At 27.4% G+C, this 15,331-nt stretch overlaps 6 protein-coding genes across 10 annotated transcripts in view; 1 reads left to right on the forward strand and 5 right to left on the reverse strand.

The window, feature by feature from the left end:
• The window catches only part of Pus1 (Pseudouridine synthase 1), a 188,986-nt gene that overhangs the window by 92,559 nt on the left and 81,096 nt on the right, over positions 1-15,331 (forward strand). The window lies entirely within an intron of this gene.
• Positions 621-7,182, reverse strand: LOC139988005 (anillin). Of its 5 annotated transcripts, none has more exons than XM_072004930.1 (20): positions 7,090-7,182; positions 6,413-6,467; positions 5,918-6,044; positions 5,605-5,790; positions 5,128-5,306; positions 4,865-5,059; positions 4,092-4,629; positions 3,717-3,997; positions 3,531-3,633; positions 3,216-3,451; positions 3,012-3,119; positions 2,720-2,922; positions 2,511-2,643; positions 2,159-2,411; positions 1,909-2,070; positions 1,568-1,824; positions 1,319-1,489; positions 1,024-1,246; positions 805-949; positions 621-739 (listed from the first exon to the last, which is right to left on the reverse strand). In XM_072004930.1, the coding sequence occupies exons 2-20, from the start codon at positions 6,434-6,436 to the stop codon at positions 628-630; spliced, it is 3,636 nt and encodes a 1,211-aa protein (XP_071861031.1). In that variant the 5' UTR covers positions 6,437-6,467; positions 7,090-7,182; the 3' UTR covers positions 621-627. The 5 variants fall into 5 exon arrangements, with proteins under 5 accessions (XP_071861031.1, XP_071861025.1, XP_071861041.1 ...); XM_072004924.1 differs by lacking the exon at positions 7,090-7,182 and adding an exon at positions 6,927-7,083; XM_072004940.1 differs by lacking the exon at positions 7,090-7,182 and adding an exon at positions 6,564-6,719 and having other exon boundaries at positions 4,092-4,560.
• On the reverse strand, positions 7,496-9,505 carry LOC139988227 (serine/threonine-protein phosphatase 2A regulatory subunit B'' subunit gamma-like). Its single transcript, XM_072005387.1, has 7 exons — positions 9,370-9,505; positions 9,148-9,278; positions 8,678-9,064; positions 8,258-8,583; positions 7,971-8,184; positions 7,768-7,895; positions 7,496-7,679 (listed from the first exon to the last, which is right to left on the reverse strand). Exons 1-7 carry the CDS (start codon positions 9,413-9,415, stop codon positions 7,568-7,570), a joined length of 1,344 nt encoding a protein of 447 aa, XP_071861488.1. The 5' UTR covers positions 9,416-9,505; the 3' UTR covers positions 7,496-7,567.
• Positions 9,370-12,212, reverse strand: LOC141445721 (uncharacterized). The gene is made up of 2 exons (XM_072005479.2): positions 12,150-12,212; positions 9,370-12,056 (listed from the first exon to the last, which is right to left on the reverse strand). The coding sequence occupies exons 1-2, from the start codon at positions 12,210-12,212 to the stop codon at positions 10,914-10,916; spliced, it is 1,206 nt and encodes a 401-aa protein (XP_071861580.1). The 3' UTR covers positions 9,370-10,913.
• LOC141445722 (uncharacterized) lies at positions 9,370-13,006 on the reverse strand. Its single transcript, XM_072005501.2, has 3 exons — positions 12,894-13,006; positions 12,614-12,815; positions 9,370-12,528 (listed from the first exon to the last, which is right to left on the reverse strand). The coding sequence occupies exons 1-3, from the start codon at positions 13,004-13,006 to the stop codon at positions 12,361-12,363; spliced, it is 483 nt and encodes a 160-aa protein (XP_071861602.1). The 3' UTR covers positions 9,370-12,360.
• Positions 9,370-14,969, reverse strand: LOC139988270 (uncharacterized). Its single transcript, XM_072005493.1, has 5 exons — positions 14,483-14,969; positions 14,229-14,425; positions 14,027-14,167; positions 13,794-13,928; positions 9,370-13,469 (listed from the first exon to the last, which is right to left on the reverse strand). The coding sequence occupies exons 1-5, from the start codon at positions 14,505-14,507 to the stop codon at positions 13,449-13,451; spliced, it is 519 nt and encodes a 172-aa protein (XP_071861594.1). The 5' UTR covers positions 14,508-14,969; the 3' UTR covers positions 9,370-13,448.

The following is a 15,331-nucleotide window of genomic DNA, read 5'->3' on the forward strand; positions in this document are numbered from 1 at the left end:
ATTTTCCTATTTACAATATAAGAATTAGGTTACATATCTAGTACTAAGATACATAATTAGAATTTTCAATAGGTTCAGATGCAACCTACGATTAAAAATTGTAATCAGATTTAATTTCATGATCATATTAATTCATTAGAACACATAAGAAATACGAAGCCATTTTAAATCATACATAATTTATAATATTTTCAGATTTTAATAAATAATTTTCAATTTTCATATTTTGTTTTGCAACTGCTTTTTGTACAAAATTAATTTAAATTATTTTACTACAAGGAGAAACACTCCTTATATTTTTTGAGATTATTTATCTTAATGAAAAATATTTTACTGCATTACTTATCAATAGCTATTTGATTGAAATTTTGCTGTTCTTATACTTTAAACTTTATAATACTAAAAACTATTCGTATTACTAGTTTTTAGCAAAAAACTTTTTGTCATGATTTATCAAATGTATAATACGTAGTTTATAATACATATAGATAAACTATCTTCAATCAAAATTTAATTGCGTCATTTAGTATACAAAAGTATATATTGCGTACAAACGTGTATACGCACTAGACGGATAAATAAGTGCACTTTTACACGCTACGATTTTTTAATATTTTCACTTATAAATTATTGCGATAATGTCAATGGTCCACCCCAAGCATGTATCAGATTTAGTATTTTATTAAGTTTTGAGCACCATTCTAATCTATCTTCTTTTGTATCGGCTGATAAGAGATGCCTAAGAACAAGTAAAGATTAATTAATTTTATTATTAATCAAATAAAATAACTGTAAAACATTTACCTAATTGTTGTTGTCGGACCATTTCTAACCATAACTAAACTATCAACATCTTCAGGTTCTGTAGCTCTTGTTGTTTCAAGCAAACAGGTATTAGGACGAGCACAAATATCTCGAGAAACTAATCCTACATTTGTTGTACTAACATCTATATAAAACAATGGAATATATATATTTAAATCATATAATATACCATAATGAATTAAAACAATGAAGAATTACTTTGTAAATCTAAGCTCCCAATGGGAGGCTTTTTCCGCTCATCATCAGGATATTTCCAATATGATAAAGTAGGACCTTTGAGCAAACACCATCTACGATGCCAAGCACCGAATCCAGATACATCTTCAAACATTGTAAGAAATCCTCTATGTTCAACTGCTACCGAAAGTTCACATGAAACATACATCTGCAATCGGCCTTCTAATGGAGATTGTGGCGGTACCTATAAAGCGTCAATTAATGAGATTTGCATCAAATAATTCCTACAAAATAAATAATTATTAATTGTACTTACTTTATTCAATGTGAATTGTTGTCGATGTATTTCTTTCAAACTAAAAATGACGTAACCAGATAGTTGAAAAGCTGGAGATCTAACAGCAGATGGCCCAGCTGGACTTTGCAAACTGGGCATTACTAATCGACTTTCTTGTTTCAAAAATTTCTTTGGGGTTCTATTTGCCAACTGCAAGATATTTAAATTCTTAATCAAATATAAATATTCTTGATAAACTTTTATACATACACAAAAGCATGTACTTACCTTTTTATTACAATTACTGCTACTATTGCTACATCCATTACCACTATTAATATGATACTTGATTTCATGTGGTAAGATCTCTGGTTGTGTCTGTAATGAGTATATTTCAATAGTAATTTTAAAGTCATTATATAAATCATTTAGTTTCAATGTTGATGGAAATCGGAGACACGAATCACCAGGTTCTGCTACAACTACAGGCGTAACAACTACTTCTTCTAAATACCGCATCAAACAAACAAAGTGATAACACGTACCTAGAATCAAAAATTAAAGAAAATAGATTTTTCTGGTGGAATCTAAATATGGCTTTTAATTTTATCTTTGAACATTCTACTTACTTGTACCCATATTACGAAAATAATCTCGTTTGAGAGGCAAAGTAATAGCAGAAACTGTTACAGAACCACTTTCTTGTATTTCGGGTGTAGAAGTAACAGGTTTTAAAGTACCTTCTACCTTCAACCGTTGAACTTCATTTAGAGCAGCTTGTCTTCTATGAGCTGCAATAGTAAACATATATTTTATGTTACTTACTTAGTTAATATAAAATTAATGAAAATATTTGTACAAAAATGGGTAGAACTGTACTGGCAACAAGTAACAATCTCTCTCCTTCAACCTGTTCCATGGAACCATTGAACTCCACAGTAGAAGTACATAAATTCAGTGCCTGACTAGCTTGACTAATAATTGTCTGCTGTTTGCATACTTCATCTAGTAATCGTTTCACTTTTTCTTCCACTAAAATTGCTTCGTTTTTAGGATCAAATTGTGTTTCATCGGGAATAGTATTAGTTGATTCTTGTATCCTCGATATTATACGTACTGGTGTCTTTGGCGTCTAATATTATTTTAATAATTAATATTACATTTCAAGTTTGAAGATTTGAAAAATTTAATTCCAAAGTTAAGAATTACTGCTTATATACATTTAGCTTACTTGAGATTGTTGCCGTCTATAAAAACTGACACTGCGTAGTAACGGCTCACAATCGTCACCATCAACAATGTAAGACTCTGTCTTTTCAGGAGATGCTGGAGGAACTCTTATTGTAGGTGAAAGATATGGCGATCTTAAAAAATGACAAATAATTTCAATTGTTAGAAACGTAAAAACACCAATATTTAGTTATCGTCTTTCTATCTTACCCTTCTTTATACTTGAAACCTGTTGAAGTCATTAATGGACTTTTACCACCTTTATTTACTTTAGGAGGAGTTGGTCCCTCCTCTGTATAAGAGCTGCTATCATACCCTTCCTGTAGTGGAAGGCATTCATCTAAATACTCATCCATTTCATTCAACACTGAAATATCAGAAGTTGTACTATCTGGATTTGGGTCAATTGATCTCTGTAATTGTGTCATTAAAATATTACAATAATAAATATATACAACTTTACCATGTATTACAAGTATTAATTTAAAATATTTATATATACCTTTTTCTTTAAGAAGGATTGCTCACTTACAGCACGTAAAATACTTCTACCAAGACTAGTATTCATATCTCCACTTTCTTCTTCACTTTCAATCTCACTTTCATTATCCTATATTAAATGTATAACAATTATACAAATCACATAAAATTTCCTATTACTATATTCATATTTTAAATAGCATCTATAAATCTAAATAGTACCTACCTCCACATAGTATTCAGCCTCTGTACTCGTTTCTGTACCACTTTTCTCATCTAAAGTAGCAGTCTCTGCTTCTGTATTGTTAACAGTATATTCTACATCCGTTCCTGTTTCTGTAGCACTTTCAATCTCAGAAAGATTAGGATAAAGACGTCCAGGTTTAGGTGGAGCAACTCGAATGCGTTTAATATCAGACATTACTTTTTCTTGTTGTGTTGCTTTTGATGGAGTTCCTATAACTTTGAAATAGGAGAAATTAAAATAAACTACGAATAAAAGATATCAAAAATATACAATATTTATATAAATAATTTATACCTTGTCTTTTACTCTGTGAATTATTATTTTTATTTAAAATTGACTTCTCATTAGAAAGATGCGATTGTGGAGGAGGTGGTGGAGGAGGTGGTACACCATAATCCTGCAAAAATAGTGCCAAACATATTCATTGCTTTTCGCTAGAAATACATTTAGAAACAATGTAAAACTTAAATATCTACTTACAGGTGCAGGTGTTGGTTTTACTGGACAAACAGGAGAATTTTTAGGTGAATTTGATTTTCCCTCACTACTTTCACTTGTTCTTATGTATGAACCAGTAACTGCTTGTGCCATTTCTTTGTTTCTGTTAAAACGGGAACGTAGCATATCTAATTCACGCTGTCGTTCCAGATAAGTGTTATGTAAAATATTATTTTCTAGCTCTTGCGTATTTAAGCCTTGTTCAAATCTTTCTCGCTGAACATTAACGGTATTATTGGGAATATCAGCTTTAGGTCCCTTTGCTGTAACAAAGTCATCACATATGTGGCAAAATTAATTTATTATTGCTGAATTACGATAATCTATATTTTTGTATAATTACTCTTTAATATCTACCTCCATTATTGTTTGGATGCACTGTCGATGAATTACTCTTATTTTTTTCTTGTAACTTTTTTGGTGGTATAGACATAGCAAGAGGTGCCTTGGGTAATAATGGTGCTTCTCCTTTATTTTTCTCAAAAATTGCCATCCTCTCAGAAAGAGTCATTTGGGTAGGATCTCTCATCTTAGTTTCTGTATTTTTAGATTCAAATAACGAAGCTTTGCTCAATACTGAACCTGGACTAGATTGAGCAGGACTCTTAGGAGAGTTACTATAACCAAATCTGGGCGTTACTCGATTACCATTTGTATTTGGTGTTGCATTTCTTGATGTTTTCTCTGGAGTATTAGAATTCTTGTTATCAGTATGTTTTGATGAAATTTCTTTTTTATAATATTTTTCTCCACAATTTGTTGTAACGGCTTCTTGATTTTGTTGAAGTCGTTTAGGTGACGAACTCGAAGGACCCGCATCTTTTCCCTGAGAACAAGACTTATAGTCATATACAAGGCGAGTATCGCTTTGTGTACGACTAAAGCCTTGAGCCTCCTGTAAATAGTATTTTAATCTAACAGATTCAACTACTTGCAATAGATTTCCACCTTTATCCCCAATACAATTGTTATATATAAGAAAAAGTAAAAAAGGTATAAGCTATAAATACCACTTTTTTAGAGTGTACACGTTGATTCACAGAAAACTTTCAAAAAGCTTTAGGCATATACAAGAAGCGAACTATATATTAGATAGTAAAATTTGCTTATTATTAACAGAAATTACTTACTAATGTGTCCAATATAGTTTTATCCCACTTCAATTGTTTTGTACAATAAGATTCTTCTTTCTTATAATTACTACCTTTACTATTTCTATTTGCCTTGCTATACCCACTTGTGCTTGGTTGTGGTTCTGATATAGATCTTACTTGCTCATTCAGTTTTGCTTGTATTCTTTCTACTTTATTATTTACTGGTTTGGCCTATAAATGATTCACATTAAACTATTAGTTGTCTAAAATATATAAATTAATATGGATAATTTATTTACCAAAGTTGGATGTGAAAGATCATCTTCCCAGTTATTAATTGTTGAAGCAAGAGCTGCTAATCTATCAAGTCTGGCTCCTCGTTTGGATGGTTTCTGTTCAACAATTTCTTCTTCTTCCTCTGCATTAAATTTTTCTTCTGTTCTATGAATGGGAGAACTTAGTTCTCCACTACTGTCATCTGTCAGAAAAGAGAGAATATATTATATGATATGATATTTTATAAATTGCACAAAAATACAATAATAAGTCAATAAGCTATATATAATTATTTATAATAACAGTATACTGATGGAATAAAATTAATTAAATATAAAATAAAATTAGAACAACTCTTTAACAGAATAATTGTGTTTATCATTCATACACAAACCATATGGAGTGAGATAAGTATACATATGTAGGTGAATATCAAAATAAAGTAGTGTTAGAAACCAGTTTAAACCAAGTTCTGTGTGGGTGTATACAATGTGACTTACCAGAATATAGTTTACCAAGTCTTTGTAACTTCGATTTCACATTGCAAAGTCCAATGTTTCTATTCTCTTTATTTATATGCTGATTACTTTCAGTTTTAGATATAGATTTTCGTGAAGACTTTGCTGGAGATGTGTTCTCTGTTGATATTTTGGCAGGAGACTTGGTTGGAGTCTTACTTTTAGTAACTTAAAATTTTTGATATTAAAAAATGTTATAAAAGAACTATTTATCAGCATTTTATTTTATTGTAAATATAAATAAATATTATCTATTATTATATATAAAAAAAAATAATATATCAGATATTGGTACCTGTAGCCTGAACTAAAATAGCATTTGTATCTTTCAAAGGACTCCGTCTTTTCTTTACATCATGTCCAGCGTTTGATAGTTGAGTATCTAATTTTTCTCTCCTTGACCTAGCCCGCTCCAACATACGCTGTATAATGAAATCAATTTACCTTTACTACAAAATATTGACGAAGATAAATCAGTGTTATTCATTTACTTCTTAATATTAATATTAGAACTTTTATTAGAATCATAAGACGTATTCAAAAATGTTTGTAAAGTTATTTAAAAAAAGAAACAAAAATTAACAAATAGCAATATAAATAAAAAATTGACAAATATACATACATAAATAAAATATTAGAAAAAGATTATATTGATATACAAATAATATTGATACAAATTTTAATTAACGAAAATAGTATTTAAATTATCAAACAGAAGTATTTTTTTCAAATTCCACAAACACCTCCTACTGCTACAATTACGCATTACAATCAAATGAAAGTGCGATACCTGAGTGAAAGGGTCTATGTCCATTATATTAATTGCTGTGCTTAGTCGTAATGCTCTGTAATTAAAATTATATTTATAAATAAATATAATACATATTTAATGCCGACAAATTATCAAAAGAAAGAGAATACACCCTTTATTCCGTACGTACGGGAATCACTTCCAATCACGATCATACAAACAGGTTTGGACACTCCTATATTGAAAGCATAGATGAGAGCACGATGAGGACGTCCGCCGAGTGAAACCAAAAAAGATCAATATGATGACAACATCAGGAGCATTTTCTAGTAGTTCCCTAGTTACATCCTACATATGTTATGCATATTTGTATCACACATGCGCAAGATGACTCCCAATGTTGTCACCATATTGATTTTTGGCTTTAATCCGCGGACACTTTCCCCTAGGGAGTATCCAAATCGTTTATATGACCGTACTTCAACCGTTGAATTTAAACATAACCGCCATAGTAATGAAGCGCATGCGAATGCTTAAAACTGACAGGCCTTACCTTCTATCGTTTTTTTAATGATATTAATTGTATGATAAACAATGAAAATTCACGTTAAATGTTTATCGTTTCGATAGCAATATTTTCACGCAACTGAACTAACACAATATATGGAAAAACTTCTGCACAGTTCAAATGTGGCAAGAAGCGTCATAGGACCGACCTGACCAACCGAAGATCTTCGCAGGATTGGAGCACTCTTTTATTATGGCTGTGGATTGGAGCAACTACAAACCTGTAAACGTCATTACTTGCGCCTAAAACGTACGTTAGCATAAGGCAATTTGAAATGAAACGTTCCCATTGGTCGATGGAATAAAAGAACGTTTGTCATCACAAACATCTTTTTAAATTTAAAAAATAATCTTATAATATAAAATTCATCTTTGTTGAATATTAGAAATTAATACTAAATGAATAAAGCAAATAGCACTTTGTAACAAAATATTTTTATTAAAATTGTTATAGATAATACTCGGTTTAACGTATTTAAATACTTTTATATATATTTTTAAAGTTTATATTGTAATATAGAGTTAGGAAAATAACTAGTTTCTTCTTCTCTGAAATATTATTCATGATTGTAGATATATTTAATCTGTGAAGATAGGAATGTGTTCTATTTTATGAAGCTTTATCTTTTAAACATGAGATGATTCATCTCCGGTATCAGCTGCCATGGCTTCACGATTTTCATATGCCCAAAAACCATGGAATTCTATCAAAATACTGACCATTGTATCGCCCTGTCCACTAAAAAGTATGAATTATAGAATAGATTATAAATATTTTGTTTTGCCTTAAAGCCCTGATCATAAGCCCTGGCTGAGGAGTTACTTACCAGGACAATAAATCTTGTAATGTAATTTTACATGGATCTGCTGGTTTTACCATATCGAATATTTCATCTTTAACATCCTCAAAACTTACTGGTTCTTGACCATGCATTGTCATTTGTTCTTGTATAGCCTAGAAAACATATTTAATTGTTAAAAATATGTATTAGAAAACACAAAATTCTATGTGAAGTATAAATATACAAACGCGGAAAAAATAATTAAGGCAGAAAGTATCCAAATAACCACGATTATTAATATCAAGAATTCTAAACAGATAATGTAAGCTTTGAGGCTCATGCCGATTTTCTAACGCTAAAACAAAGTCTAGGTATGTTTTATAATCCATTTCTCCTTCATATGTTAAGCATTCTTGAAATACTCTTTCTAAAAATACTCCAGTTAATGTTCCTGTACCATACCTGTGGAAAAGAATTTGGTGAAGTTATCATGATCATAAAACATAACTTCTTATTATCATTTCATTTAAATTACCCTGCAAGTTCTTCTTTGTTGAGCATCCCATTATGATCTCTATCAAGATTTAAATATTGTCCATAAACTTTAAGAGCTGATGGAGCTGAAAACCAATTTGCTTCTTGCAAGTCTTTAGGTAAATCTTCATCTCTTAATTCTAAGAGATCATCGAGAAAACTACATGCTAGAATATCCTGTATTCTGACTCTACCAGTTCTAAGAGGATCGAGAAAAAATAAAAATTTCCTCACTGCTGTACAAACATAAAATGAATGAAATGATTTTTCAAGTCCTTCAAGCTGAGGTAATGTTGGAATTAATTCTAAAATATAGTTCTCTAAATCCTATAAAAAAGAAATAATATGAATTGGGTTTAAATATTAATTACAATTGCAGTTTATATTGATTTAATTGAAATAAGTAACTAATGAGACTTACTGATTCTCTAAGATACCCTTGGCCAGTAACATCATACAAAGAAAGACCAATTCTTGTTTGATGTAACCAAACCTTCCTCATAACATAGTTAAACAATGCCATTATACTAATCCTACCATGAGGATCACCTTGTTGTAATTTTGCAAATACAACTGCAGTAAAATACGGACTACATTTTGTCCCAGCTAATTTTCCAACTTTCTTAAAATCTTCATAATTAATTAACTGCTCTTCTCCTGATAAAGGTGGACTGTGATGTTTATCTAATAACACCCACAATGCTTTAAGCTCGTTGTTATCTAGCAATTGTCTGGAACGTCTTTGCAAAAATAATGCTCGCGTTTCTTCCCGTAATTTTTGTGGCAAAATTTCGTCTTCTTTAGGTAGCTAAAACATACAATAAAATGTATAAAAGAAATTTTTTTTGTATTTTATATTTTTTATTCTTATAAATTATTCATATAAAATACCTTAAAATAAAATTTGGGAATCACTTTATAAGTTAAATCTTTGTCTTTAGCTTTGGCGCCCTTCCATTGTTCGTATATTTTTTGAAAGTATTCATCTTCCTTTTGTTCATTTTCTTCCGATTTTATTTCTACTACAAAAATATTTCGCATATTTTATGTATAACAGTAGCAATGAATATGTTGCAAGAAATGTTTTAAACATCAGTTTCGATTGATACTTACATTTATTCACTGTTGCACATTTTCGGAGTACTGTCTCTAGCTCCATTTGTTTTTGTTTTGAATAATTCGTAACTAAGGTTAGATTCTATAGTCATGATACAAACACTTGCTATCTTGCAACTTACATTCCAGCTGATTTTTTTCACAAATTATGTATATTATAATGTACATTTGCGGTTCCAAAATAAACAAAAACGTAAAAAGTATATTACGATGCAAAGAAATTTATGTTCGTTTGTAAAATTTTATTCATGAAATTAGTAAGTATAAATACCATTGGTTGTCAGAATATGTAATTATTTTATTATACATATGTATATTATAATAATTAAATTTATTTAGAAAATATTATTATACATATGTATATAAACGTTATATTTGCGTACTTTAGGGTTATCAAAAATTATTCTGAATTAATGAAGTCATTGTATGAAATACTGATATTTTTAATGAATGGAAAATATAAATGGCAAACTTTCTAAATTTCAATGTTCTTAAATTAAATTTCCTCAATTTTTGCATCTTGAATTCCGAAATCTTGAGCAATTATTTTATTTTTATTTATTTCATTATATAGAGGATTCCCTTCAAATGTTATTTCTTCTAAATTTTTCAATAATAATAAATATTGCATTTCAACTTCATCCTGAAATATATTTCTCATTATTAAGTTCAGCATTTATAATGATTTATTTATACTTACTGTTAAACAATTATGAGCAACATAAAGTTTTTTTAATTTTTTTAATGATTTTGTAAATTTCAAGGATTTTATTTTATTATTCTCAACAGATAGAAACTCTAGATTATCATTTTCGATAAAATCTTCTACATTTAATAATTCAATTGCATTATAATCCAAAGTTAGAGATTCCAAAGTAGAACAATAAGTTATTTCTGAATATTTAATATAAATTTAGAATAAGTAATGTTATTAAAATATAAAGTATATATTAATTAGTTTAATGATATAAAATGTTACCATTGGTACCTTGAAGGTAATTATTATTTAAAAATAGATGTTTAATCACTGGTAATTGTTCTTTACTAATATTTATTACTGTCTTAATGCAATTATGATCTAAAAATAAAGTGTATAGTTTTGGAAATATACAATTATTTTTGTCACAATCATTTCCATTAAATGCTTCCAGGCAATTGTAACTTAAACATAATGTATGCAAATACTTAAAGGAATGGAGACCACATAAATAAGTTATTTGATTTTTACTTAGATCCAAACTTTCTAACTGTGGTAGGATTTCTGCAGAAAGATCCACCTAATAAAAATTCAATATGTTGTAGATATAGATATAATTTTTTTTATACTTCTATAAATAACATACTTTTGACAAAGAACAGTCAATTAAACTCAGTTGTGTTATATTTGTTAGGTAATCTGTTTCATATATTCTATTTAATACATGTTTATCAAATTTATTGCCAAATATACATCTTGCTTCAGAAATATCAGAGTTCCTTATATATTCTCCAGAAATATACTATTAGCAAAATTATAGAAAGCATAAGTATACACAAGATATTTAAGTATTTATGTATCCAAAAAAACTAAAGGTTTTACTTACTTCAATGTTACTCAAGTGAAATATAATAAATTTTTTATATAATGTATCTGTACTTATTGGATTATTACAAAAATCTATAACATGTAATGTTTGCCAAGTTTTAACATTGTCTATTTGTGCTATGTTTCTTATTTCATTATTTCCACAATAAAATTCTTGTAATGTATGGAATGATCCCATTGATTCCAAATTTGTTATTAGATTATTAGTCAAATCTAGATATTTTAACATTGGAAAATTTTCTTGAGTGAAATCGTCCAAAGTTGAAATAAAGTTACTTCCAAGATTCAATTTAATCAGATACTTTAAAGGTTTTGCAAAAGAAAATATGGGCAACAAACAACAAGTAGCACAAAGCTCTTGTACATTCTTTAATCTTTTCAAGATGTTTGATGCTGCAATAAGATTTTGTGATATATGAATGTATCTTGCTTTTTCTATATTTTTCTTCTCCAGTAATTTTATCTCTTCCATATTTTTCAATATATTATATTTCAAATAAACTAATTTTTTATGCCATTTATTATTTAGTTTACACATATTAAAAGCACATGGAAAATAATTTTGGGATAAATTAAGATTTTTACAATTACAATTATTAACAAATTGTAATTTTGATAAATATATATGTAATAAGTATTCTACTAATTGAGGATCAGTAATATCATTGAAATGATTTTCATGTATCTTCAGCTTACACATGTTAGGTATATAAGTTATAAAAATACTAATACATTGAAGACAATACATTAATAAGTTCCATGATATATCCAGTTCTTTTAGTGAAAGTAAGGTTTCCTTAACATGTAATAATTTTATGTTATTAAAGCTTATATTTAATATCTCCACATTTTTTATAAATTTTGAATTTGGAAATTCATCCAGTTGGTTATAAGAAATATCAAATTCTCTTAAGTTAGGCAAGTCTAAATCTATGTCAACTGAATTTATATTTTGTCTACAAACAGATATTTTTACAAGATTATATATTTCTACTTTTCCATAATTACTAATACATCGTCTAATATTGGAATTGGATAAACATATAAACATTGTATCATCTATGGTGCATGCTATTCTGCCATTTTCATATTCTTCTTCCTGTGAAACAGTTTGTAAATTTTTCCTTGTAAATATTCTATATATGCCATATAAATTTCATTAAGGTTAAATTAAAATAATACAAATGTTTACCTTTGTTGATTCATGTAATATATATTCATATTCTATTACAAACATAGGATTTTTTATGTTCATCTTAGTCAACTTAAATAATTGACAAATCTCATTTGAATTATTCTCATGATCTGTATGTTTTGTATGTAAGCAGTCATGAACATTATCTATTCTATATAAAAATATTATGCTTTTTATATGAAATACATTAAAATTGGCATTGTTGTTATTACTTTTCAATAGAGTTGAAAATTGGCGTTTGTATAAGTACACAAACACGTTGTTTTTCGCAAATATTACAAAAACTTAGGATATTCGTATTTTTCTTTGTTGAAAAAACTTTATTTAACCAATCACAGTCTGCTGCTGCCAAGCAATTAGTTACTATTATTTCTTCCTATTAATTGAAATATTTATTACTTCCCAATTTATTTTTTAGTGGAATAAGATCTTATTTTTTAAGACAGGAAATATATAAATACTTTAATGAGTAAATCAGTTTGAAAATAGTTAAAGGGCCATTTTTGAATATCTGTTACTCCAGGCGAAGCTAAAATTTTTAAAATCATGCTGCTGCATTCATCCAATTGCAAATTTTTATTTTTGCAAGTATTTAATAGATCAATTTCTTTATTGTTTACTTTTGTTACTTTATGTAATCTTAAATCTATTATACCTATGCCTCTGCAATAAAAGAGTTATTAGAAAAGCTTTATTGTATGAGTATTTCTACTAGTACAGTTGGGAGTATATTTTACATACTCTTTCATAACTGAACACAATGATGCTTGCAGGAATTGTTTACATAACTGAATAACTGTGTTTTCTGAATCAATATTGTATTCAACAAAATTTATATTTCCACAATAATTCATATTAATTAGCAATTGCTGTTGCAAAATCTAGCATATAAATAACATTACCAATTAATTACCACAAGTAATTTACTATAAATAATTAAAAAAAGAAAGAATTTTAAAATAGGTATTGTACTTTAGATTGCAAGATTAGTTTTTCTTCCATTTCTTTGAGTTGCTTTTTATTTAATTTCATTTGTAGCATTATATTTTGTGCTTCATCGTAAGCTTCAATCTTAAAATAATTTTGATTATTCTACATAACAAATAAAAAATAATTAATAATAGTAATATTATTATTATTCTATATATAAAAATTAATTATACTAGAGTATTAAATACCTTTTCAATTTCAATTGCATATAGTTGGTTTTTAAAATAAAGTATTTCTTTTCTATATTCCTCATATTTATCTTTCAATAAACGCAAATGTATGTTTAATTGTTTATGAAATAATACATTATAATATGTCATTTGCTTTCTAGAAATGAAACGTAATTTTTTCAATCCCATTCAAAAATATTTTATCATGCTGATAGAAAATAATGTAAATACTTGAAAAAATAATTAATCCAACATCTTTCTTTTTCACATATTTTGTAATGATCTAATTTTTTAATTTGTGGAAGATAATGAATAGCATATATACGATAGTTGCAAAAGGTTACCAAAGGGCAATCTCCATATAATGAATCCGCAAATACTAATGAATTTAATTTTCTCAACTGTGATAGATATCTTATGTCCTTGTAATGGAAAAAGAATATTATCATACAAATATAGTTTATTCAAATATTTTACATACCCTTATAAAGCATAAAGGATTTCCTGCTAGATTTAAATTACATAGTTCAGACTTTCTCCAAGACATTTTATTTATTCTTTCCAATTTATTGTTAGCTAAATTAAGTTCTTGTAACCATGTTAATGTATCCAAATTCTACATAAATGCAACGTGTATTGTAAAATAATTTTTTAACAAATACATGATATAAGAAATAAAAGTTTTTATTTGAAAAACAGTAAAGGAAGTTATACCTCAAGTTTATGTATATTGTTTCCTGATAAGTACAAAATGTTTAAATGAGAACAAGCTTCTAAATTTGGTATGCAACGTATTTCGTTGGAATACAGATAAAGCTTCTTTAATAAACAATTTTCTTTGAACCGTGGTACGTCCTAAATAAAACAAACTTTAATTTCTAATACTTTATCGATTATATTCGATTTACGTTATTACCTTGATACCACATTCGACGATCCATAATTCCTGCAATTCCATCAATTGTGAAACAGCATTGAAAGAGTCAATATCTCGTTGACCAATTATTATTAATGTCCGAATATTTTGCTTTGTAAACAATAATTTTTCAAACGATATAATTTTAGAATAAAATAAACATAATTCACGTTTATTATTACCTCTCTTCTTCTTGTCTATAAATAGATTTATTTATTAAAAATAGTTCAGTGCTTTCAAAGCGTTTTTATTACCTTTGTTATCCATAAAATTATCCATTATCACATTTACGATTAATATTTATTTCTAATAGCAATTGTTTCGGATTTCATCTTTTCCTATTTAAATATATTCAATAATTTTCTTTAAACAAATGGTCAAGCTAATAGCAATTAAAATTAATTAGTAATCAATACTTGAATAATACATTATTATGGAATTTTTTTTCATATTTTAATACACTTTTTATTGCAATTTAATTCTAAATGTATCAAAAATGTTTTGCGCTATTAATTGTAAGATTTCTAACTATTTATAAGTATGCATCAATTTGTAAATAGTTATATGAAAAGCTTGTTAACATTCAATAAAAATTGCCAGAATATTTAAATATTATAATAATTTATTATGGATCCTTATAATATTATCGATAAGATGTAAAATAAAATTATTTTTATAATCATATAAAGTTGTAACTTCTAAATGGAAATATCTATAAAGGTTAAACAAAAATCGGAAATAAATATTAATAGCTAGCACAATTATTTACGTTGCACGTCATGATTTCAATTTTTTTTTTCGTTTTATTTAATACTTGTATTATGTAGTTGCTACTGTCAATATAGACAAAAAAGATTACGAAATCATATAAATATATACATAGAACATTTTGAATACATTCAACACGTAAAAATTACAAAATGTGTATCGTTCCATATTAATTACAATTTAATTATCATTTACTGAGATAGTATATCTTTAATCTAGGAACTAAATATAGCATATAAAACAAAGTCAATTCTTCTATTCTTATTTATTATACAATCATAAATGTGACGTGATTATGATTACCCTGTAAAACTTAGGCATTTAAATGTGATAGT

Source organism: Bombus fervidus, chromosome 1 (genome assembly GCF_041682495.2).
Source record: "Bombus fervidus isolate BK054 chromosome 1, iyBomFerv1, whole genome shotgun sequence".
Lineage (NCBI taxonomy): Eukaryota > Metazoa > Arthropoda > Insecta > Hymenoptera > Apidae > Bombus > Bombus fervidus.